Source organism: Garra rufa, chromosome 8 (assembly GCF_049309525.1).
Source record: "Garra rufa chromosome 8, GarRuf1.0, whole genome shotgun sequence".
Taxonomy (NCBI): domain Eukaryota; kingdom Metazoa; phylum Chordata; class Actinopteri; order Cypriniformes; family Cyprinidae; genus Garra; species Garra rufa.
In genome coordinates, this window is record NC_133368.1 from 32,896,047 (window position 1) to 32,923,979 (window position 27,933).

At 35.0% G+C, this 27,933-nt stretch overlaps 1 protein-coding gene across 1 annotated transcript in view; it reads right to left on the reverse strand.

The window, feature by feature from the left end:
* Positions 1-1,994: 1,994 nt before the first annotated feature.
* The window catches only part of LOC141340154 (microtubule-associated protein 2-like), a 102,416-nt gene continuing 76,477 nt past the window's right edge, over positions 1,995-27,933 (reverse strand). Inside the window, exons 4-5 of the mRNA XM_073845082.1 lie at positions 17,791-18,037; positions 1,995-2,149 (exon numbers count right to left, since the gene is read on the reverse strand). Of these exons, the coding sequence (XP_073701183.1) occupies positions 1,995-2,149; positions 17,791-18,004 (369 nt within the window). The 5' untranslated portion in view covers positions 18,005-18,037. The remainder of the gene's footprint in view (positions 2,150-17,790; positions 18,038-27,933) is intronic.

Here is a 27,933-nt window from a genome sequence, read left to right on the forward strand (position 1 = left end):
AACGTTCTTTATTGTTTCACGTGCGTGTACCCAAAATGCACTTAAAACAATTGCAAATTGCAATTAATAGACAAATCATTGAAGAATGAATTATTCACTTAGTTTCATTTGGAAATAATTTAATCTTCACATAAAATAGGCCTACATTCCTTCTGTTAACTGAAAGTCTTTTTTCTGTGTTTGTATTAATATTATTATAATTATCATTATTATTACTATTACTAATATTATTTTTATTAGCCTGTTATTTTTGTATATATTTTTATTTTCGTTTATATTCGTTTACCCGCCTTAATTTGGCTCCCTTTACTTAACGTTCATGTAAATGATTCTGTAAATGCTTGACATATGCTCATTAATCGTCACACACGGGGATAAATACAATCAAAAAGTCAAAACTTTATTGGCATAATTGTCAGGCGTTAAAAATAAATACCCCTAACCAGTTATTTAAATAATAATAACCTAATAATAGTAATAATAATAATAATAATAATAATAATAATAATAATAATAAATAACAATAATGTGTGAATTAGAGATAGAGAACTCTACTTTTTTCTTTATTGTGAATCGCTTAACCTAAATAACTTTCTGTATATGCTATTTGCCATATATTTAGTAAATATTGTAAACGACAATTATGCCAATAAAGTTTTGACTCTATGATTGTATTAATGCCGTGTGTGACCATACGATTTACAAATGGAACGTGAATGACAGGTTATAATTAGACTAAAAAAAGAATATATATAGGCTGTATATATATATATATATATATATATATATATATATATATATATATGTTAAATTCAACCTATACACTGCATTCCAGTAAAAATCCCAGCCATATAGCATAATCAAAGCTTTAATGGCATTTCAGCATTTATCATTTAGATTCAGAATGTTAAAAGATCGAAATTAATATATATATATATATATATATATGTGTGTGTGTGTGTGTGTGTGTGTGTATGTTATATTCAACCTAATAACTGCATTCCAGTAAAAATCCCAGCCATACAGCTTAATCAAAGCTTTAATGGCATTTCAGCATTTATCATTTAGATTCTGAATGTTAAAAGAGATCGAAATGATAGGAAAATTAACGAATATAAACGAATAATGTCCGAAGAAGATGTCCTCTCCAGGTCACCGTACAAACAGGCTACACATTTAGCTTAGAGCGATGTTTGCTGCCGCTTTAGTTCTGTGCGTTACATGACTGCCCCCTACTGATCATGTCTTTCCTGTGTAAATGTGTTTTCCGTGTTCCTTTGGAATACACCGGCGTCACGCGAGACCACTTTACTTCCCGCGCGCATTTTAAATGGCCAGATCTGTATGCCATTACGAAGGAAAAGAAAGTGCCCTGCTGATGCTTTCCACAGCTTTGATCAGTTTACACACAGAACTAGGAACGGACACACAGAACAACACTGATGACCACATACCACAGAGATACGAAAGCAAAAAATAAATCTGATTTAAATACTGTCGCTCCATGTTGTGCTTGACAAACATGAAATTATGTAAACATTTAAAGGAACAGTTCACCTGGAAATGAAAATTAACTAAAAATCTGCACTAGCTAGAGATTATTGTTTATAAAGTGTTAAAATGCATAGATTTGCCCTTTATTAACCCTCTGGGATAGATTTATGCACTTTTATTGAAGCTTGGAGGAGCCAAAATATTTTTAATATAACTTCAATTGTATTCGTCTGAAAGAAGAAAATCATATACACCTAGGATGGCTTGAGGGTGAGTAAATCATGGGGTAATTTTCATTTTTAGCTGAACTATCCTTTTAAGGTGTAAAAATACGTGTGACCAATGTCTGTACACTTTGCTAACAGCCTTCTGGAAGTGCCTCCAAGAAGGAATACAGAAACCAAAAAAAAAAAAAATCCTTACTGTTCCCATTGCCTTTCATTTTTATTTTCTCATCTCTGCATGTCTCACCAACGCAATAAACTCCTTTAAGAGTAGGCCTAAGTGTGGCCAACCTCCAGTATCCCAGGATGCTCTCCTGCAGGCCTACCTGATGGCAGCCTGACGGTAGTGTCCGGATGCAGCTCCTGCTCTCCCTTCAGTACCGCTACCGCTTCGGCCGTAACCTCCTGCACGATCCGCGCTGATACTTGCTCTGTACGATACACATACACACACATCAACACACGCTCACATGTGCATGGGCAAATCTTGCAAAATTATTCATACCCCTTCACTTTTTTCAGATTTTATGTTGCTGCCTTCTGTTAAACTGCTTTGAATTACTTTTCCCCCACATCAATCTACACACCATGCACCACAATGGCAAAAAAAAGCAAAACGTTTTTTAACATCTTTGCAAATTTATTAAAAATAAAAAACTTAAAGGTGCACTGTGTAATATTTAAGATGATCTCTAGACAGAGGTGCAATATAATATACATAACTATGTTTTCAGGGGTGTTTAAAGACCTTACTTAATGAACCATGTTTTTATTACCTTAGAATTATCAGTTTATATCTACATACACCGCGGGTCCCCTCACATGGAAGTCGCTGTCATGTTTCTACAATAGCCCTAAACGGTCAAACTGCTCTACCGATCGCGTTTCATCACTGTTGTTCTTGCGAAAAAACACTGACACAATGATGAACAAGTAACAGTAATATTCACAATAACATTGTTTTATTGAATGATTAAGTAAATATAATTCCTTAAATTACGTTTTAAAAGAAATCTCACTATTCGTTGCTGTCAAAAACAGCGAGATTTTAATCCGGTATCGGCTACCGTAGTTCTGTAAAGGGAGAGGTGAGCGGTGGACTGTTGCAATTCACAACCTCACCGCTAGATGCCGCAAAAATCTACACACTGCACCTTTAATGATTCCATTGCAAAAGTATTCATACCCTTATCTGGGACAGTTTAAATTAAACTCAGGAGCATTCACATTGCTTGTAGATGTTACTACACTTCAAGTGAAGTTAGAGCTGGCCTCTTGGCCAAACTGAGCAATTGATGGAGAAGTGCTTTGGCTAGAGTGGTTACCAAGATCCTGATGGTCACTCTAGTTGAGCTCCATGATTATATATGCAGATGGGAGAAACTTACAGTAAGACAAACATCACTGTAACTCTCCATCAATCTGGGCTTTATGGTGGTGTGGCAAGACTCATTACTCTCCTTAGTAAAAACACATGAAAACACACTTGGAAAAGAATCTAAAGGACCCTCAGACTGTGAGAAACAAGATTCTCTAGTCTGTTGAACATCTATTCCAAGCATCATGTTTGATGGAAACCAGACACTGCTCATCACCTGCAGAGTGCCATCCCAAAAGTAAAGTGTGCTGGTAGTGGTAGCAGCCTCAAGCTATGGGGCTGTTTTTCTGCGGCAAGGACTGAGGGACCTGTCAGAGTCGAGTAGAAGGAAAGCTCAATCCGCCAAAATGTAAAGATAACCTTAAAGAAAACCCAATCCAGAGCATTTAGAACCTCAGACTGAGCAGAAGGTTCACCTTCCAACAGAGCAATGACTCAAAGCACACCGCAAGAGTGGCTTATAGAGCCTATGCTTGTACCCAATCAAACATTTCTGGAGAAACCTGAAAATGTCTGGCAGCCCCCATCCAAGCTGACAAAGCTTAAGAGGTGAAGAGATGAAGAACGGCAAATAACTGCAAAATGTTGATGTGCAAATCTTGTTGCATCATACTCAAAAACACTTGAGGCTGTAAAGGTGCTTCAGCTAAGTACTGAGTTAAGGGTATGAATACTTATGCAATGTTCTTATTTCAGTTTTTTATTTTTACTACATTTATGAAGTTGTGACAATTCAGTTTTTGCTTTGTCATTGTGCATTGAGTGTAAATTGATGTGGGAAAAAAGTAATTTAAAACAGTTTACACTAAGGCAGCAACATAACAAAACAAACAAAATGAAGGGGTATGAATACTTTTGCAACTTTTTAACCAATCAAATAATCCCTGCAGGCCTCACAAAGAGCTGCAAAGATCTCTGAGTCAATGAGAATGAGACTGCATTACACTGTCGGCACACTATTAGACAGATGTGCACACATACTGTGTGATGGCCCACACACACAATTAAAGGGATAGTTCACCCAAAAATGAAAATGTGATGTTTATCTGCTTACATCCAGGGCATCCAACATGTAGGTGACTTTGTTTCTTCAGAAGAACACAAACAAAGATTTTAAACGAAAACCGGTGCAGTCTGCCAGCCAAATTATGGAAGTGGATGGGCACCAGGCCTTTAAAACAGTGTTTCTCAACTCCAGTCCTCGGGACCCACTGCTCTGCACATTTTGTATGTCTTCCTCATTTAAGGCACCTGATTTTGATCATCAGCTCATTAGTAGAAAGATTCATGAACTGAACTGAGTGTGTCAGACTCAGAAACATACAAAATGTGCAGAGCAGTGGGTCCCGAGGACTGGAGTTGAGAAACACTGCTTTAAAAGTTTTGCGAAAAACTGAACAGTATTTAAATCATTTTTTACCTTTGATACACAGCCACATGCATCTGTCCCGAGTCATCCGACTCGTTACACGTGTACGCGCTCTGGCGTAGTATACGCAAACGCCGTAAGGTGAAATTGGTGAAAAGTCCCGGATGAGTTTGCGCAAGCAAACTTAATCTTTTATCTTTAAATCGGTTTGAACAAGGCAAGGCAAGGCAAGGCAAGTTTATTTATATAGCACATTTCATACACAGTGGTAATTCAAAGTGCTGTACATAAGAGGAATTAAAATCATAATATAAAATCATACATAATAAATCACAACAATAAAAACAGAAGATTTAAGAACATTTTAAATGATTTAAATTTTGATTTAAAAATTTATTAAAACAGTAGAAATGATTATACACAAAATAATGCAATCTGTTCGCGCAAGTAATTACCATTTTGAATAGCCGCTATACCCACAATCTCTGTGCACTGAGTAAACAATGAGTGTCATATACACGCGACAGACCACTTCCGGTGTTTGCGTATACTACGCCAGAACGCGTACACATGTAACGAGCCGGTTGCTAAACTCGTGCTCAGGACAGATGTGTATCAAAGGTAAAATTAATATATAAATACTGTTCAGTTTTTCGCAAAAAACGATCGTTTCGTGTCTTAGGACATCAATGTATCAGCACGAGCCGCAGGGTGTAGTTTGTATTTGTCTGTGCATGTTTTTTTTTTTCCTTTTAAAGGTCTGGTGCCCATCCACTTCCATTATTTGGCTGGGAGACTGCACCGGTTTTGATTAAAAATCTTAAAAACATCAAATTTTCATTTTTGGGTGAACTATCCCTTTAAGGTCTTCATTGGTGTTAAAAATATATATGAAATGGTTTGAAATTATATTTATAAATGTCAATTTCACACGATCATTCAAGTTTTGCAGCAATGAAGTGTTCCCAGGCCTAGAAACATAGCAAGGACATTGTTAAAATAGTTAATGTGACATTAGTGGTTCAACCGTAATTTTTACAAAGCTACAAGCATGCTGGTTGAACCACTGATGTCACATGGACTATTGTAGCAATGTCCTTACTACCTTTCTGGGCCTTGAATGTGTTGCGTTGCTGTGTATGGAGGGTCAGAAAGCCCTCAGATTTAATTAAAAATATCTTAATTTGTTTCACGAAACAACATGAGGGTGAGTATTTAATGACATAATTTTCATTTTTGGGTGAACCATTCCTTTTAGCGGAGTGGTCCAATGATATTTCACTGTCGGCTACCCAGCACAACGATACAGTACTAAAAACCAAGCGGCAACATCCTGTTGCTTATTGCTTCCAGCAATCAAAGCTTTTTGAGGCAAAAACTCAATTTTAGAAGAAATCACTTGTTATCCCTTGTCGCTTCAGTTAGGAGCGAGTGTTAAAAAATACACACATAATATCAGCAGCTAGACCATCCGAAGACATAACTGCACATTATTAAAGATTCAGCCAGTCTACAAAACTATTCTTCTCTATAATTGCTTAAATACAATTTCACACCAAATAAAACGAACTTCCGATGTGTAATTTAGTTTTATCTATGTCCTTTCAGAGCATATTAATTTAAACCTCTAACTCAGAGAAAAACACTCTCAAAAGAGAAAAAGAGCTCAAAATGGCAAGAAAATTGGCAGCACTTTGAGAGAGTAAATTGTCATGGTAACGGCAGATTGGGGAGGTATAAGAAGAGACTGCAACCGATTAAGCAGCGGGTGGAATACAGCCCACGGATTGGCTGGCAACACACGTCCAGGGATAGATTCTGCTTTAAAACTGCGCTATTAAAAGTATCCCTCAGCTCTTCGAGACACTAACACACTTGCATTAACACATCAGATATATTTCAGTGGCGTCAACAGTCTGATTTTAATCAAGATGCTCAAGATGGATCTAGACAGTGTTGCAATGGCCACCCATAGCTGATGGCTGCCAAAGGCAGTGCCTGCAAACCAACTGTGTAGGAGTATGACTTTAAATATGTCTCAAAAGCACATCTAGTGCAATGACAAGCTCAGCATAATGTTGTAAACAGCCATGAATCTTTGTTGTTTTTGCAATATTAATCACGCAAGCACAAGGGCGAGGCATTTCGATGTAATTGAAGTTGATGCCGCAACGATCAGCTAACATGTGCTCAGACACGAGGCCGACACATTAGCACCAATGGAGAAAAACACAGCAGCAAGGCTTACGTCAAAGCTTTCTGAAGAGATGCGAAGTGATTAAGGGCCATTTGCTACTCCCACTCTCTCTCCAGTGCAAACAGACTGCATGATGGGAGTCAGCAATGCATCTCTTTTGTTTCTTGTGCACTTTCAGGCACAATTTCCACCCACCTTACAGCCCCGGCATCCGCCCACCCACTCACAGACGTACATAGACACACAGAAAGGGAAAAGAGTTTTGCTCAGATCCCATTAGAATAATGTTCACCCACGCAGACTCGAGTTTGTGGTACGCCATCAACCCGCGGTCAGACTCCTCTAGAGGAGAGTCGCAGTAAATAAATCACTCAAAAATGACAATTCTGTCATTATTTAGTCACACTCATGCAGTTCCAAATCTGTATGATGCTGTTTTTTCACTTAAAATATACATTTTTGAATAAAGTTCTTGACTGTATTACAAGTCTTCTTATGTGACAGACTAAAATATAAGACATTATTCAATGAATCTCTTTCATAAAGCAATGGATCGCTGAATCATTGTGTTGAACTTCATAAATGAATCATCCAAGCCTCATTCTTTAATGCGGCTCTTTTCTGCACAACACAATGAGAACGAGATTTGAGAGCTGCGAGAACAGCAGAATAACAAATTTAATTTGTTATAAATCACACAGAAGCACTGTATGACTTCAGACGACTTGGAATATAGTGCAAAAGTAATTTGGACTACTTTATTATTTAGAAATGGCTGTTTTAATGATTCTAATTAATCTGAATTGTCATTGTAAGGCAAGCAGCTACATGAAAATTCATTCATAAGTTGCTAACACTTTACAATAAGGTTAGCTCACCCAAAAATGAAAATTACCCCATGATTTACTCACCCTCAAGCCATCCTAGGTGTGTATGACTTTCTTATTTTAGACGAATACAAACTAACCAAAGTTATAATAAAAAATGCCCTGGCTTTTCCAAGCTTTATAATAGCAGAAGTGTTGCCAGCTTAGCAATTTTGTTGCTAAATTTAGCTACTTTCTAGGACTACCCTAGCAACTTTTTCTTCCAAAAGCACTGAGCAACAAATTTAGCTATTTTTAGAATTTATACAAAATATAAATTTTAAATATATGTTATGTCTAGTTATGTGTCAAAGTTTCATAAAAAAAAAATGTTTAATTAAATAAAATCATAAAAATTATAAAATGAAATAAGCAAAACTGATTATAAAAGTAATATTCTCATAACAATAAATTCATTCCCGTAAAAAGCCACCTGATTTGAGGTATGCCTAGTTAGGTGTCACAATGTAAGGTAAAAAAAAAATATATATATATATATATATATATATATATATATTTAACGCGTTAATTTATATTAATTAATTACACAAAAATAACGCGTTAAAATTTTTTAACGCATTTTAATCACACTTATTTTTGCACTGCGGAACGTTTCTCACTGGATGAGTTTCGGCGGACAGATTATACTGGAGCACCAACTAGCGTTCAGACAAAAACAAACCACAGTGAAAACGGACAAAGAAGCTGATGAGACTGTGGATGGGAAATTTTGTTATAAAAAACGAATGGATGGAAGCGTCGATAAGAGCATGGTTGTGTGCAAGCTATGCAACAAGGAATTCGCATATCATCGCAGCACATCGAGCCTCGAGTATAACCTCAATGCTAAACATATAGCAGCTAGCGTGGACGTTAGCCCGACTCCGACTACAAGGACCCACACCCTATTACTACACTTAATGGCAATATTGCACTGGTCTGTTGGACTTGGTTGAACAAAAATAAACAATATTTTGTTGCTTAAGCTTATGTATTCAGTCATTATTCAATGGTATACTTAAAAATCCATATGAAAAAACTTAATTCTCACTGTTCTAAGGTCAAATATTTATATGCGATTAAAATGCGATTAATTTCGATTAATTAATTACAAAGCCTCTAATTTTTAATCGAGTCCCGGCCCTAATATATATATATATATATATATATATAAAAAAAAAATAAAATTGACGATAGAAATGAGCACAAACTAATTCCTGTAAAAAAACAAACACAAGATTCGATAAAATAAAATAAAATTAATCTGATAATAAAATTAATGTGCACATAAAAATAAATACATTCCTCTAAAAAGCCACAAGATTCAAGATATAATTCACATTTGTTATGTCTAGTTATGTGTCAAAGTTTCATAAAAAAATCAATAAAATAAAACAATGAAAATAATAAAATTAAATAAGCAAAACTGATTATAAAAGTAATATTGAACTCATAACAATAAATTAATTCCCATAAAAAGCGATAAGATTCAAGATATAATTCACATTTATGTTATTAGTTATCTGTCAAAGCTTCATAAAATAAAATAAAATAAAAATAAAATGAGCAAAACTGTTTATATATAAAAGTAATATTGAACTCATAGCAATAAATTAATTCCCGCAAAAAGCGACAGGATTTGAGGTATAATTCAAATTCTAATTAGGTGTCAAAATTTCATAAAAAATAAAATAAAATAAAATAAATTGATGCTAAAAATTACTAATCAGTACAAAAAAATAAATTAGTTCCTGTAAAAATCCACAAGATTTGAGATATAATTCAGCTTTATGTAATGTCTAAGAAGCTAGAGATTTAAATATAGATATTTTTATTACAATAACACACCAATTCTGAAGTAAGAAAGTCATATACACCTAGGATGGTTTGAGGGTGAATAAATCCTTTGCAGGTGAACTATACCTTTCTAATTAATGTTAGTTAATGCATTAACTATTGTTAACTAATCAAGTCAAGTTACCTTTATATAGATTTCAAAGCAGCTTCACAGTTTAAACTATAATAGGACCTTACAGTAAAAAAACCTTTGTAAAAAAAGGTTTTTGTAGGAACAACATCAGAGCGAATAAATGATGACAGCATTTTAAATAAATTGTTTTTTCAAAAGTGTTTTCATCAACAAATACAGCTGCTAAAATCTAATAAATTGCATAATTTCCTGGAAAAAAAAAGATGTTTACTATGTAATGATGAATTTGAAATAACAAATTACATAAGCTGATCTTCACAGCCAATTACTGCATGACTCAACAGGAGGGCAGAGACTATAACCATGACCAGAGAGCGAGTGAATTGATTCATCTATATATATCTAGCTCTCTCTGGTCTAATAAGCATTCACTGACAAAACAGATGAAACTATACGGCCTGGCATCTTTTTCACACTATATTTTTCAGTATATCTCTCTGTGCTCTCCCTCCACTCCACTGTTGCACCATGTCTGTAAAGCAGCATCACTATAAATTCACTTCCTGGGCAAACCTGACCAGTCTATCAGCGTCTTTGTGTCTAACAGATGTGCTGGTGTGTCTACCCAGCATCCCCCTCTCTCCCCCTTGTGCCTGTCCACACCCGTCTGCGAGAGATGTGCTCGGATTGCTGATCAGATGGGTTTGCCTCCAGCACACAATAGCTCCCATCTCTGAGACATCAGCACACAATAAGTAAATACCCCAGAAAGTAGCTCAAACATAACCACACACAAGAACATGAAGAATATTATCTTTATATTTACATGGACAGTCATATTTCCCTCTTAGACCTTGTTGCAGAAATCAAAGTTTTAGCAAACATGCAATCCAGACACACAAAATCTGTGCTATTCCACAAGTGCAAATATGCTAACAACCGGTTGTTATCATGTCGCGATGCCACTTAAACCTAGAGAGAACCTCAAACCAACAACCAGCTGGAAAAATCAAAGCTCTTACCAAAAAGTGAGTGCCGGTTATCTGGTTGTCTGGAGGCAAATGCTTCCCTGTGCACTCTTAGTCGTGTCTGCCTGCCAAAAGCAAGCCGGGAAGGAGGAGGGGGACGGCTGGTACTCCATGCCAGGACTCCCCCGCCAAAGAGCAGAGCTGTTGCCACAGCAACAAACAGCCTGGGCCCAATCTGAATGGTCTCCCAGCATGCTTCGGCTGTGGGTTTTGCCGCCCTCGGTGTGTGAGTGACACGCAGCCATAATACTGGCTCTCTGCATCTGTGCTGCTATCTCATGGTTTGTCCAAAATAAGTGGATCTTAGACTGCTGATATGTAGCTTGTAGTTCATGAAATATTTCAATGCAACAATTCTCAATAAGGTTCAATTCATTATTGCATCAGGCATGAACTAACAATGAACAATTTTATGCAGCATTTATTAATATGTATAAATATACTACTGTTTATTGTTGATTCATGCTTGTTCAATTTGAAATTATTAAAATGTTTAGTGTACTATAGAAGTTTTTAATTAATCAATTGTTGTTAATAGAGTAAAATTATAATTTTACTTTTAATTAAAATATTTTCAAACAAATTCAATGAAGGTGCTCAATTCCAAAATAAAATAATGAAATAAAGAATTTTTAAATGCGAAAAAATATTAATGAACTAATAACAATAAATTAATTCCTGTAAAAAGCGACGAAATTTGAGGTATAATTCAAGTCTGTTGTGTCCAGTTATGTCAAAGTTTTATACTCTAAATGTAAGCATAAAAATAAAATAAAAAAAAATTAAATTGATGATAAAAATGTTTAATGAGCCAAGATTTAAAATATAATTCAAATTTATGTTATGTTAGTAATGTGTCAGTTTCTTAAAAAATTAATTAAAAATAAAATTGATGATAAAATTATTAATGAGCACATTACAATAAATTAATTTCTGTAAATAGCCACAAGATTCGAGATATAATTCACATTTATGTTATGTCTAGTTTTTGTCAAAGTAATAAAATACAATAAAATAAAATAAAATAATTCATGATAAAATGATTACTAAACTCATAACAATAAATTAATTCCTGTAAAAAGCGATAAAATTTGAGGTATAATTCAGGTCTGTTATGTTTAGTTATGTCAAAGTTTTATACTCTAAATGTAAGCATAAAAATAAAATAAAATAAAATAAATAATAAAATTAAATTAAATTGGTGATAAAATGATTAATAAACATCACAAATTAATTTCCGTAAAAAGTAACAAAATTTAAAGTATAATTCAAATTTATGTTATGTCTAGTTATGTCAGTTTCTTAAAAAATAAAATAAAATAATTAAAATAAAATGAATGAGCACATAACAATATATTAATTCCGGTAAAAAGCCACAAGATTCAAGATGTAATTCACATTTATGTTATGTCTAGTTATGTCAAAGTTTCATAAAATAAAATAAAATAAAATAATACAAATAATAAAATAAAATAAGCAAAACTGATTATAAAAGTATTAATGAACTCATAACAATAAATTAATTCCTGTAAAAGCGACAAGACTTGAGGTAAAATTTAAATTTATGCTATGTCTAGTTAGGTGTCAAAATGTCAAAAAAAATACAATACAATAAAATTGATGATAAAAATTATTGAGCACATAACAATAAATTAATTCCTGTAAAAAGCCAAAAGATTCGAGATATAATTCAATTTTATGTTGTGTCTAGTTATGTGTCAAAGCTTCATAAAATAATGTAATAAAATAAAATAAAATTGATGATAAAAATTATTGAGCACATAACAATAAACTAATTCCTGTAAAAAGCCACAAGAGTCGAGATATAATTCACATTTATGTTGTCTAGTTATGTGTCAAAGTTTCATAAAATAAAATAACAATAACACAATAAAATAAGCAAAACTGATTATAAAAGTAATAATGAACTCATAATAATAAAATAATTCCTATAAAAAGATTTAAGAGTATAATTCAAATTCTAATTAGGTGTCAAAATTTCATGAAAAATAAATAAAATAAAATAAAACTGATAATAAAATGATTATTGAGCAGATAAAAACAAATTAATTCTTCTAAAAAGCCACAAGATTCAAGATATAATTCACATTTATAATATGCCTACTTATGTGTCAAAGTTTCATAAAATAAAATAAAAAATAATAAAATAAAATAAATTAATGATAAAAATGATCAATGAGCACATAACAATAAATTAGTTCCTGTAAAAGCCACAAGATTCAAGATCTAATTCAATTTTATGTTATGTCCAGTTATGTGTCAAAGTTTCATATTAAAACAGAATAAAATAAATAAGCAAAACTGATGATAAAATGATTAATGAATGAATTCATTCCCATAAAAATCATCAAGATTTGAGGTATAATTAAAATTTATGTTATGTCTAGTTATGTGTAAGAGTTTCATGATAAAACAAAATATAAAATAAAATAAAATATAATATAATTAAATAAATAATAAAAAAATAATAATAAAAAAATAAATAAATAAATAAAATAAAATAAAATAAAATAAAATAAAATGAGTTATGTAAGTCACACCATTCTTGTGCACCATTCCAGGCCGGCACGCTCTTCAGTCCAGCCTATAATTCAAGCCAGCAGCTGCCTCAGCAAGCATTCCCTCTCGTTCTCTGCTTCTCAAGTGTCCCGTTCTTTATGCAAAGCAATGTCATATGTCGCGCTGTCAGTATCTCGGTCTAGCGCCTCTTGTGTGTCTGAAGGGCCCTTGTACGTGCTGGCCTTGCCAATGCCCCTTGGCTCAAAAATCTCACCATCACGCAGTCACAGAAGCAGAGAAACTATTTTCAGGGAAGGTCTTTCTCTCCACAGGGGCACATCATGAGACCCGCACTTTAGAATCGAGCAGTTTTGCTCACGTCAATAGCGAACTCAGTGCTGAAATATGAAAACACAACCTGGAATCATTAATTAAACATATACACTCGCAAAAGAAACAAGTTCTCTTGGCTCACATTGATTTATAACGGCAGGTTTGTTAATGAGAAACGCATGAGCGATGTTAACACACAACCCTGGCTGAAGGATCGTTAGCATTAGAGTTCGGAAGTCCATATCCATCATTCACTGTCAGGGATTGGTGCGGTGATGATGCTTTCTGTCCGGCTTTACGCTGTATTAAGTATTTATAGAGGTGAAAAGGGAACTGTGATGATTTATACACAGGACAGAGATTACTGGAAAGCACAGGGATTTTATTAACACATAAAACTGCTAAGAAAAACATATTATATGTTGCCTACTGTACACTTAACTATCAGCGGTGAATTATAGGAGGAGTAAACTGCACATGAAGAGATCAGTATCTGGGAAAAATAGATTCTGTGAACATAAAATCCATTTCAGATGTAGACTTTTCAATAGACATTTCAATATTCTTAAAAATATGGGAGATTTCCCACTGGATGCTGATCATGCCCAGACAAATTCTTCAGAAAAAGGCTGTGCAGGTTGTTTCTAGCATTTCAAGTCGTCTTAAAGCGGTCATACAATATGAAATGATTATTTGGATGATTATCAAGTAATTGGATAATTATAATACATTTTTTAGTAATAAAAATAGACCTAAGCTAACAACCCTGCTGAAAAAAACAGCATATTTTGGTTAGGTATGTTTTGGTGCTGGTATGCTGGTTTTAGCTGGTTTATGCTGGTCCTTTGCTGGTTTAAAACCAGCATCCCAGCACCAAAACATACCTAACCAGCATATGCTGTTTTTTTTCAGCAGGGAATAGCTTTTAACATACTTAACATACATTTATAATAGCAATGAGGTAACAACAATGAGCTCAAATAATTATCAAAAGCAAGTAATCATATGTTTTATTGAACAAAACTGTTAAAATACATGTTTTTTATGAACAATTAGAGCTAACCTTCACTACGCATTATAACAATTGACTGCAGAGGGCGCCAATGGTTTGACGATTGTTTTCACACTTCGCGATCTTTTTGAATTCAATGTCCACTTAATATGTAATATTTGGCCATTTCTTTTCTACAAAAATGCTACAGCCACTGTAATTTCTTGAATATGTGGACATTAAAACGTGTAAGCGAGGATTTGAGCTTTTATTTTGAAATCGCGATGAACAGTCAACATTTTAAGAAAGATAGGCTATGTATCCTTTCCCTTCCAGCCTAAACCATAAATGTATTCTCATGTGTTTGTGTAGGTTTATAAATAATTTAATAGTTATTGTGGAGCAGCATTTACTGTGAACACAGCCGTTCTGAGACACTTACATAATCTTCAAGGCATGTAGCGTTTGTGAATTCACAATAGCATATATGCTTTATTATGATTTTAAATGGGTTTAATATATCATGCAGCCTTGGAAAATGGTCTGCGTTTCATGGATTCTCGTCTGTGAAAGTGCCACTTCCTATATTTTGCAGGTTCTTCAACACAGGTAAATGCATTCAAGGATTTTATAAAATCAAGTACTCAAATTGAATTGAGAAATTGTGACAGCCCTGCATTAGATGCTATTCCTAAAACAAGAAAAACATGGGAAAACTCCAGTGACCTCAGCATAGTTGCTTATAAAAAGTGAGCTGTCATACTGTATAGTTGATTGAGATGTGTGCAGATGTCAGAACATTGCTTAAGTAAGTGCAGAAGGACACTTAGAATGACCTGTTATGCATCTGTCTCTTCATCTGTCCATCTAACTTTTCTCCCAAACCTTTCATCTACTGTACACATTTCCACATCAACATTTCTGCTGATGTGTCTGTTCTACCCCTGACTGGATTCCCAGAATGCCTTCTGCTCAACCCCTCCCACACTGAATGAATTCTAAGAACAGTTCAAAGCATATGACAGAAAAAAATACAAGAATCTCTGTTAAACCTAAAGGGATAGTTTATTTAAAAAATTAATTCTGTCATTAATTACTCATCATCATGTCGTTACAAATCCGTAAGACCGTTGTTCATCTTTGGAACACAAATGAAGATATTTTTTGATGAAATCTGAGAGCTTTCTGGCCCTGCATAGACAGCAAGGCAACTACCACGTTCAAGGCCCAGAACGGTAGTAAGGACATTGTTTAAATAGTCCGAAAGGTCTTATGTGTTTAGAGGTCTTATGCGTTTAAAACGACATGAGAGTGAGTAATTAATGACATAACTATTCCTATAACTGCTTCTTGTAGACACCAGTGTGATGAAAAGGAGAAAAAAATGAAGACATTTGCATGTTTTTCATAAGAAATATTTCACCCCAAAAATGTAAAGGAAATGTAAGAAATAGCACAATGAAGCATATTTAAGCCTTAAAATCTGCATTAGTTTGACAACAATTAAGCAAACTGAAATCATTCTTCTCCAACTATCAGTAGCCTTCTGTAGTATGGAACAAATATTATTTTAGCATGTGATTTTAGGCTACAATCTAGGTGTAAAGTGTGTTTAAAAGTATTGCAAATAATATCACATAGCACATTCAACTTAATAGTCATAAAATAAGAATTTTATCCATGCACTAACATTCAAAAGTTTAGAGTTAGCAAGGTATTTCAATATTACTGAAAAAAATGTGTTATGCTCACCAAGGCTGGATTCTTTTAATCAAAATACAATTAAAAAGTAATATGAAATATTATTACAACTCTATAGCAAAAGTTGTAAAAAAGACATTTATAATGTTACAAAATATTTCTATTTCAGATAAATGCTGAACTTTCTATTCATCAAAGAAATCTGAAAAAAAAACTCTGAATATTGAATATTATATTACATTCATTTCTGAAGGATCAGGTGATTGGAGTAATGAAGCTAAAAATTCAGCTTTGAAATCACAGGAATAAATTACAAAAATATATTCAAACAGAAAGCAGTTATTTTAAATACTAAAAATATTTTAAATTGTACTGTTTTTGCTGTACTTTGGACCAAATAAATGCAAGCTAAGTGAGCAGAAGCGACTTAAAAACATTAAAACTATTACTGTCTAAACACTTTTGACTGGTAGTGTATACTAATCAAATATTATTTTTTCCTGTGATGACAAAGCTGAATTTTCAGCAGTCATTACTCCAGTCTTCAGTGTCACACAATCCTTCAGAAATGAATCTAATATGCTGATTTGATGCTCAAGAGATATTTCTCACTAATATCACTGTTAATAACTTTTTCAGGACAAACAGAAAGTTCAAAAGAACAGGATTTATTTGAAATATAAATATTTTGTAGATTTACAAATGCCTTTACTGTCACTTTTTGATTAATGTAAGATAAACTTGTTGAATAAAAGTATTAATTCCTTTAGAAAAACTTTTTGGCAGTAGTGCGTTTTTTGAACATTGATTTTGGGGTGAAATATTTGTGAGATTCTTTGTTAAATGCCTGCAACAATGCACGTGTTCTTGTGCCTGTGTGTACTTGTATACCCTTACAAATGTACATCAACGCCGATAATGTTTGTGTGTGTGTAATAGGCAGTTATGATCCATCATTACAGGGGTAATTAACAGCAGTGCTTCCTCCCCTAGCACAGAGTTCACAGCAGCAGCTCTCACTATCAGAGGGTTGCCATGGCAGCTACTCCCCTGCAATTTACTCTGCCAGACCTTTGTTCAGCATCCCTGCAATCTTTCCCTTTACATTTTTGTGCTGACATGAGAGAAGTGCCACCTCATTTTCTTCCTCGTACACCCCAGAGGCCTCACAAATACCCAGACCGAAAATCTCTGGCTTAACTTACTTCCTCATGCCAGAGTCGTCTATACTCTCCAATCTCCAAAAACAAGATAAAACTGCTGTGGAGACATAAGTGCAAATGTACAACACACCATGACTTTTAAAATGGCAAAACACTGTTATTAACCCTAGTCTGTCATTGCAATGGGAAAAACCAGACGGAATTGTTCACTCTTGGCTAATTATGTCTTTCCTTTCACTTTACATTTATAGCTGTCAAGCACGATGGCACGAAGGGGGTATGTATGTGTGTGTATAAATATATGTATATACATATATATCATACATTTACAGTCTTACAGCCTTCTTCTTGGCTAAGTGGGCAGTCCTTGGCCAGAAAAAACAGCAATAAGGACCAGACGCTACGCCGCAAGTCACACGTCTGCCTAGACAAGACTATTTGACCTCTATCATATGACAACTTGGAAAGGCAATCCTTAACCACTTTCACTATAATTGACAAGCTAATCATCTAGCACTGATTGAAGTCATCAGTCATGCAAGTCCTAGGGATTCCTGTGACAGCAACTCAAGTGAAAGACATATTCTGGTTCTCACCAGCTGTCACAGCGTGTCCAGAGGTGAGGTCTCCGTTGAAGCCGTTCTCTTTGGCGTAGGAGGCGGCAGAACCAGCATGGGCACCGCCAGGCTGGCAAGTCCTGTAGGTAGAAGAGAAGCCGTTCTCTCCATGCCCACCTGGGGAGGATGAGCTCTGGGCTCCCGGAGATGACCACTGGGGGCCGCTGTCCTCGGGCTGCCGACCGTCTGCCATCTGAACCAGAGGGGAAGGGGTAACTCCTTAGTCCTGAAAGATCAATTCAATATTTAAAGTCAATCAATATTCATCATATACTTGTGTAGAAGTGTCAATGATAGAAGTTATATTCAGATAATATAAGACTACTACTAATTAAATACTGCACATATATGGTGTATATATCATATATTTTAAGGCATAGTTCACACAAAAATGAAAATTCTGTCATTAATTATTCCCCCTTATCTTGTTCCAAACCCCAAAGACCTTCATTTATCTTTGGAGCACAAATTAAGATATTTTTAAAAAAAATTCCGAGAGCTTTCTGACCCTGCATAGACAGCAATGCAACTACAATGTTCAAGGCCCAAAATGGTAGTAAGTACATCGTTAAAATAGTCCATGTGGCATCAGTGGTTCAACTGTAATATTTGAATTTTTGAATAAAATCATTATTTTTGTTTTCTTTGTGCACAAAAAGTTTTCTCATCTTTATAACATTAAGGTTGAACCACTGATGCCACATGGACTATTTTAACAATGTCCTTGCTACCTTTCTGGGCCTTGAACGTGGTAGTTGCATTGCAGGGTCAGAAGGCACTCGGATTTTATCAAAAATATCTTAATTTGTGTTCAGAAGATGAACGAAGATCTTACAGGTTTGGAAAGACATGAGGGTGAGTGATTAATTTTTGTGTGAACTATCCCTTTAACAATAAAGATAAAAACAATATTAAAGTATATTATGACCTTATCACATTGCATCAAATTTAGAAAATGTATTATTTAGCATATTATATATAGTATAGAAATAGAAATGTACTTTTATTCAACAAAGAAAGCATTCAATTTATCAAAATTTGACCATATATTAATAAAGACATTTGTAATGTTAGAAAAGTAAAAAAAAATGTTCTTTCTTTTAAACAAAGAATCCTGAAAAAAGACATATCACTATTTCCACAAAATGATGAATCAGCACAACTGGTTTTAACATTGATAATAATAAGAAATGTATCTTGGGCACCAAATCAGCATATTAAAATCATTTCTGAAGTGTCACGTGAAGACTGAAAAAAATGTCTGCTGAAAACTGAGCTTTGCCAGGAATAAATTACATTTTAAAATATATTAAAACAGAAAACTGTTATTTAAATCTGTAATAATATTTCACAATATTACCATTTTTACAGTATTTTTTTTAAATAAATACAGCCTTAGTGAGCATGAGATTTAAAAAATAAAAACCATTACCAACCCCATCATTTTGAACAGTATATGTAATTACTATTAACACTTGTATAATTGATATATTGTGTAATTTATATCTAACACTTTACAATAAGGCAGGGTTGCCAGGTTTCACAACAAACCCCACCTAATTGCCACTCAAAACTAGCCCAATCGCGTTTTGAGAGGGGTCCCCCAGTAAAAATTGCGTTCAGGGGGGTAAAATACAAGTCTTTTTGATAGGGTTCCCCTGGTAAATTCGCATTTCAGGGGCTAAATATCATGTTATTGTGGTCGCTTCAATCTGAAAAACAACCCGCGGAAACTGTGTTAAAAAAACTGCAGACTTGGCAACACTACAATAAGGTGTCATTTGTTAACATTAGTTAATGTATTAACTAACATGAACAAACAATGAACAATACATTTATTACAGTTTTTATTAATCTTTGTTAACGTTCGGTAGTTGAATGTTGAAGTACAGTTGTTCATTGTTAGTTCATGTTAGTTCACAGTGCATTAACTATGTTAACAAACAATTTTTAATAATGTATTAGTAAATGTTGTAATTAATATTGACTAAGATTAATAAATCCTGTAGAAGTATTGTTCATTCTTAGTTCATGTTAACTAATATTAACCAATAAAACTTTATACTGTAAAGTGTTACCAAATTTTTAAATCATAAAAAGATGCTATTATTAGTTTTTTCTTATAACCAGGACTGCTATGCCATCACTTGAATTCTTCCATGCCAGTAGATTATATTGGTATAATCCATTTCCAATTTACCTGTTCCTAAACAACACATAAAAAACAAAAACAGCTTGTTAACTTTACACCTCGTCTTTTCCTTCCCACATGAGCAATTGCTAAGCTGGAAACAGGACCAGACAACATCGGTAGGTGCCAGATATCATTTGCTCTACATTGAAAAATCACAATCTGACAGCAGATTCTTTGAAAAAGGACAGCAGCATGTCAGTGTGAAGTGCACTTTCTTCACATCTTCCTCGCCTGTCACAACATATATGAAAAATGAGGGTGAAGGATGAAAGAGCAGCCTGTGTTTTGATGACACACTTGACAGAACATGTGTTTCCACTGAATTTGGTGGGTTATAGCAAATGTCACCGTCTCCTGTCGGCTATGTAACATGCATGGGCAATGAAGATACAACACATGCCACAACAAGGGCATTTACCCTCCATAAATAAGACAGAAAGAATGAGAAAGAGAGGGCGAGACAGACCGCTCCAGTGTGCCAGCAATTAAAGCTGGAGTTTTAAAGTGCAGCAGTAGCTTGTAAATCTTAATTTGTAGTGTCTGCTCGTGCCCGAACTCTGCCCTCTATCTCTTGCCCACTTTCTCTCTCTCTTGGTTTCACCCTGAAGTGGATTTTCAGATGACTTTGGGCCACCAGAGATGTTTATGATATCTTAATTGCTCAGTGGGGTTGTTGAGCAGCACAAGCGTGGTGGAGGGGAGTCTGTCTGCGCTGCTAATGGAGGCTTTGATCAGCCACGACTCATTCCTTCTCTCTGACTGACAGTAACTCCTTGAGGGAGGGCGCCTTCCTTCCCTCGCGCTCCCTTTCAATCTCAATCCCTCACTCGGTGTTACTGAGGGTCTTTCTCGAGGCTTTTAGGATTATTGCAACTGCTTGATTATAGGAAAGTTTCTGCCTGATTGCTCGGAGTAACTCCTCAGCAAACCTCTGTGAATCCTGGTGGAAGGAAACTACTGCGTAATCCAAAATTAGGTATTATGTTACTTTCATTTAGTGGTGTTGCTAAGGCAAGCATCACTTTGCTCGTATATAGGGTTACATAGGGATCTGGACAAATCGCCAAACCCTAAGTATTGCATTTCAGCATGTCCTACGGACATAAAATCATGCGGCTTGATGAGGAGGGGTGTGCTATACTAAGTAGACCACAAAATGGGCAAAAGAACACATAGATTTACATTAAAGGATGGACCCAAGCCATTTTAAGTGACAAGAATAAAAAAAAAGTACATAAAAATAAATAAATTAAAATAAAAAATATATAGGCCTATAAATAAAATAAATGATAAAATAAAAAATAATTTTAGCTGTTTTCCTAATTCAGATTCTTATGGAAGCCCGTTTCCACCACTGAATAAAAATGCAAAAAGTTAATTTTGACTTTTTATCTCACAATTCAGTTTTTTTTTCACAACTGTGTGATATAAACTCGCAATTGCGGTTTCTAAAATCTAAATTACGAGATAGAGACTCGCAATTCTGAGAATTGTGAACTTTCTGAGAAAGTTTGTGAACCTTCTCGCAATTCTGACTTTTTTTTTCCAGAATTGTGTGATATAAACTTGCAATTAAGAGTTCTAAAGTCAGAATTACGATACATAGACTCACAATTCTGAGATTTGTCAACTTTTGGACCAAGCCAGAATTCTGAGTTTGTATCTCGCAATTTAATTGTGATATAAACTTGCAACTGGGAGTTTTAAAGTCAGAATTGTGTGATACAAACTCGCAATTTTGAGACATGAAGTCAGAATTGTGTGATATAAACTCGTAATTGTGAGTTATAAAGTCAGAATTGCGAGACAAACTCGCAATTATGAGCTATAAACTCACAATTGTGACTTTTTTTCTCAGAATTGCATCATATAAACTAAATTGCGAAAAATAAAGTCAGAATTGCAAGTTTATTTCTCACTATTCCAACTTAATAACTTGTTATAAAGTCAGAATTGTCAGATATAAAGTCGCAATTCTAAGAAAAAAAGTCACAATTGCGAAGTTCATTTCTCAGAATTGCAAGTTAATTTTTTAGAATTGTGAGTTTATGTTTTGCAATTTTGACTTTATAACTCACAATTGCAAGATTCTATCATGCAATTCTAAGAAAAAAAAGTCAAATTTGCAATTTTATATCTCGCAATTTTGACTTTACAACTCGCAATTGCAAGTTTATATCACACAGTTCTGCAATTCATGCAATTCTGAGAAAAAAAGTCAGAATTGTGAAATAAAAAGTTGCAATTGCCTTTTTTTTATTCAGTGACTGAAATGGGGACCCAAGCTGTACTAAGTGACAAGAACTTGCCTAGAAAAATAATACATAAAATAATAATAAAAAAAGGTAATTGCGACTTATCTCACAATTCTGACTTTTTTTCTGCAGAATTGCATGATACAAACATGATACTATTCTGACTTTTAAACTCGCAATTGGATGTTATAAATTCTGAGAAATAACAATTGCGAGATATAAACTCGCAATTCTTAGAAAAAAAAGTCTGAGAAAAGTTTAGCATATTGAGTTTACAATATGTATTTATATTTATATAATAATTGTATTTATATGCAATTCTGAATTTATAAATTGCAACTGCAAGTTTATATCACACAATCCTGAGAAAAAAGTCTGATTTGTGAGTTTATATCATGCAATTCTGACTTTATAACTCGCAATTGCAAGTTTATATTTCACAATTCTGAGATGTAAACCTCCAAACTGCGAGAAAAAAGTTAGAATTGTGAGATAAAAATATCGCAATGACCTTTTTTTTTTTTAATTCAGTGACGGAAACAGGCTTCCATAGATTCTAATGCTTGGTTGTTGTTGTTTGTTTTTTAGGGGCTATTTACAGAGTCTAGGGCTGACACAGAGACAGCTGTGATACTACAACACCTATTTTCAGTGATTTTTGGTTAGAATGGACTTCTTATGTGTTGCATTCCATACAAAGCATTTACAGCACCTATAAGAAACAAACATTCTAATGGTACAATAATGTTGCAGATTAGTGGATGGAGGACATTTAGCTTAATTTAACTTGTAAAACCAACTGCAATTGCCAAGGGCAATGCCAAACACTCACACGAGTGACTCATCCATATCATCACTGTCATATATGCTAAATTTCTAATCGTCTAACAGATCGTCCTCTAACAGCAAACCTCATCTCCTGAAGGCCACATACACTGAGATTACAGTCTGATAGCTTGCTGGGTATCAGTGGTGCCGCAGTCATGACAGAACCCTGCTGGGAACTTGATTAACCGGGGAATCGTGGGAAAGCATTAAACCTAGCACTAAAAATTCAATCTAATGCAGCACTCCCACTGGCACTTTACTCTAAAAGTGTTTCAAATATGTGGAGTTGAAAACTGTTTAACAAAGTTTGAAAAATATTGAAAGAAAGATTTACACACCTCCATGTCATCCACAAGATGTTCATGTCTTTCCTTCTTCAGTGGAAAAGAAATTAAGGTTTTTAAGGAAAACTTTGCAGGATTTGTCTCCATATAGTGGACTTCAATGGGGATCAGTGGGTTAAAAGTCCAAATTGCAGTTTCTAAGCAGCTTCAAAGGGCTCTACAAGATACCAGACATGGAATAAGGGTCTTATTTAGCGTATATACTTCTTAACCACAAATGCTCTCCTTGCATTCGTATTGCCAATGGGCACTGCTGGTTGTGTCATCTCATATCGCCAACTCTTGCTAAAATTAATGACTTTTGTCGCTGCAAATCACTACATCTGTGAAAGTGTCTCCAAAGCGACAGAGAAAGACAAGGACATTCACAACAGCGGAAGACCTCTGCTTCTGAGACTTGAGTTATTTATTGCGGACTGACAAGGACTTTCTTTTTATTTGGTCAGAGAAAGCACTCCCCATAGAAAATCAGTAAACAGGTCATGCCTCAATGTCACTCTCTAGCTTTCTCTCCCACTTCGCAGTCTGTACATTATCAAGGTCGCATCAAGCCTTCAGGTACACCGGTGCACTCACAAATACACAACATTGTCAATCTCACTGCAATAAGGCATAAACTAAGCACATTACAGTATCAGCAAAAGTGAAATATATATATCTGAGAAACAGCACACTCTCGTGGACATAAGTGGCAGCAACACTTAATAAGCTTGAGGGGGGTTTGTATAGACACTGAAGCGACAGCAGGTATGGTACACTGGGCAAGATACCAAGTCTGAGTGCCAGGCTTCTGATGATCTTGATCTAGAGAACGTATGCTGGGCACCGTGGAAGTACCAGGCGTGAGGCCAGCCAACAAATCCGACCTACCAGCAAAGATGCAGAAGGCAGGTCCAGAGTACTGCTCCCCAAACAACTGCGATGACTTACTGAAGCCAAAGACTGTGTAAAGAGGAGCAAATGGACCACTTGTAGAAAAATGAATGAGAGAAACCTTTTAACGCAGCAAAACATTTACATCTTTGGATTTAGCAGATGCTTTTATCCAAAGCGACTACAAAAGACGAGCATCAACAATTTGTCGAAGAGCCAACAATATTTACAGGATACAATGCCAGGTCTATTATAAAGTCAGATTAGGAAACAAGCTAGAGCAGAGGAAATTTCTGAGAGTTGTAAGAAAGGATGTCCCGCCTTTTAGCCAAAGAGCCAATCATCTTACTGCTAAAGGATTTGTCTTATTGCTAGAAATCACATTTTCATAGGCCAAAATCCAGAAACAAGTTTGCATCCCTGCTGAAAAAAAAAATCACAGAACAATTCAAATGGTTTCCAATACAAACATTACAAACCATCAACTTTTAACCATTAAAACCTTTAAAATACATTTTTTTGAGGAAAAGATTCCAGGATTTTTTTTCCATATAGTGGACTTCAATGGGAATTAGCAGGTTGAAGGTCCAAATTGCAGTTTTAATGCAGCTTCAAAGGGCTCTTCACAATCCCAGTCGAGGAATAAGAGTCTTAGCTAGCGAAACGATCTGTCATTTTCTAAAAAAATAAAATAAAATTTAATATACTTTTCTACTTTACCTTTACCAGTAGAAACCCACAGGGTCCATTACAGTTTCCATTAAAACCAATACAAGTCCCATTATAACCAGTAAAACCATAAAAAATTCTGTGATGGTGTCTATTGTTTTTTTTTTTAGTAGGCACTTCCTGTTCTATCGTTCTAAAGTCAGTGAGTTTTTTGGATGGGATTTTAATTAAGTGCCTGTGGTTAATTTAAGCACAAAGTAGTCTCACAAAGTGGTTTTATGGCATAAATCAGTAATACTCTATTGTGAAAGCTTTTATTTTTCTTGACAAAGATGTTTGTTAACAAATGTCTAAATGGGATTACAGATTGTTGTGCGATACATCAAATCGAGTCTACTTACTAGTCTGCTTTTACAGCCTCACTGTTTTTTTAATCAGACTCCTGAAAACTATTCTAACTCAAACCTTAAGAGAAATGTTTAGTAATGGAGATGTTGAAGTCCACGGCCGTGGTGTAGTTTACTTTTACTGTAGCTACACTGAGCTTTTTACTTCTGGTGATTGTAGAGGGTTTGCATTTACGTCACAGTTTGGTCAGTTACCCGCATGCAAGACCGTATTAGAGATACTTGGATGTAAACAACAGCATTGATTGCACAGTTAATGTACCACTAAATACGTTGTTCTGCTAATTTATACTGTTTAAACCACTGAAAAAAATGTGTGGAAGCTGCTAAATCATATACAGTTAATGACAAAGGTTTACATCCCCCTTTCAGAATCCGCAAAATGTTTATTATTTTACTAAAATAAGAGGGATCATACAAAATGCATGTTATTGTTTATTTAGTACTGACCCGGAAAAGATATTTCACATAAAAGACTGTCCACAAGAGAAAATAGTTGAATTTATAAAAATGACCCCATTCAAAAGTTTACATCCCTTTGATTTTTAATAGTGACTCACGAACAGCTATCACTAAACAAAAAACACAGCTGTCGATCATTCAGGTAACAACACAGTATTAAGAATCAAGGGTGTGTAAACTTTTGAACAGGGTCATTTTTATAAATTCAACTATTATTTTCTCTTGTGAATTATATGTAAACATCTTTTATATGAAATATCTTATTCAGGTCAGTACTAAACCAACAATAACATGCATATTGCATGATCCCTTGTGTGATTGAAGATTCTGGAAGGGGGATGTAAGCTTTTGACCTCAAGGGTGCAATATTTTGACAAACTAAAGTTAATAGGTGGTAAAAATATGTATACAAGCAGTATATATTACCTACCTGACTGGAAATGAGAAGAACAAACACAAATGTGTGAGATTCTTGCCCTGGAAATCCTGGTTCAATTTGGCCAACAAAAGCTGTTTGCTCTTCAGACAGTTTTTGCACTCTTCTCCTTGATTTGTTATAACTTTCGGCAGTTTATAATACTCCAAATGTTTTTCCCGGTCCGACCAATTAGTACAGCCAAAAAACATGACAATAATTGACTATTTTCAGCAGCAATAGTCAGAAAAACATGCAAGTTTCATTCGGTTCAGTGGCATCGTTTATGTTCAGTGCCGCCAGTATGGCAGATTGATGATGTAAGCTTCAAAATTCATAAGAATCATCAACTTTTGTTGGTCATAGAGCTTATTTTCTGAAAAACTCTGCATGGGACCATGCTTAATTCTGGGTTGGCTTACAAAAATACCTATGACTGCAGCACTCTATTGGCAGGACCAACCTGAAATGGTTTCAGCTTTAGAAGCAAAATGCATAATATTTTAGTCCAATTTTATTACCAATCTGATGTTTAGCCAACCGTTTTGGAGAGATTTCAGCCTTTCCCCCATACAAATAGATAGGAACTATTCTTGTATAACCATTGCCTAGACAAAAAAAGAAACAGCTGCCCAAGGCATTTCCAAGATGCACACGATTGGACAAACTTATGCTAAAATTGATTTTGCCAAAGCGAACAAAACTGAGCATAGAACATTTGAGCTGCATCTGATTTCACAATTCAGATCAAACTAAAGCCATATGTCATTTGTTTATTCTCCATAAATCCATTATAAATCCACAAAAAACTGAGCTGGAATCAGCATCACAAGCATCTGTTTATGACTCTCTGTGTATTTGAGCTTTTGCAGCACTGCAGGGCCACTTCCTGTACATGCAGACAGAGATGGACGGATGGCTGATAACTTGGACGTCTGTAAAAAGGCATTGTGAGTGAAGGGCCACATCACATTCTCTGTTCTCGGCCTGCCAAGCTAATGCATGGAAGAGAAATTGCTAATGCATGGAAGAGAACTTCTGCAGTAACTAGGTTGATTATCACGCATCCACCAGTGTGAGCTTTGTGGTGCATTTTGGGAAATAAGCACCACAGGAAGCCAACCTGTCTGCTGGTCCCCAGCACAGAGCTTAAGTCAAGAAGAGGACAAGCTGTTACTCTGTCCTAAAACGACCCCCAAACCAAGTGTTCTTTCTAAAAATAGAACATAAGCATGACAGGATATCAAAAACATGCACTTCATCTTCACATCCACTTCCTTTAAAAGCACTTCCTGCTTTTCAGTATGAACTCAGTCTACAAAAGCTTTTTAGCAATTGCGTACAAATTAAATCAGCTACTGTACTAAGTGCCTACGGGATCAAATTTGACTCAAAAAACTAAGCTAAAAAGACACTTAAAACAGTTAATAAATTTGAACCTAGATGATTCATATCACCCGCTGATGCAGTTGTCACAGTAAATAAAGAGAAGCCGAACTTGTATCTGATAATCCGCCTGTAGCTGGTGCCATGCCAAAATTGAACCCCATGCCCCCCATGTAGTCCCAGCTGTGATTGGTGGACGAAGTGTGGCGCTTAGGAGCACGCTCTAATTGGCTGAGAGGGGATGGCAGTCGGACGAGCCATTTCTTTCAACCCAGATGGAAGTGACAGC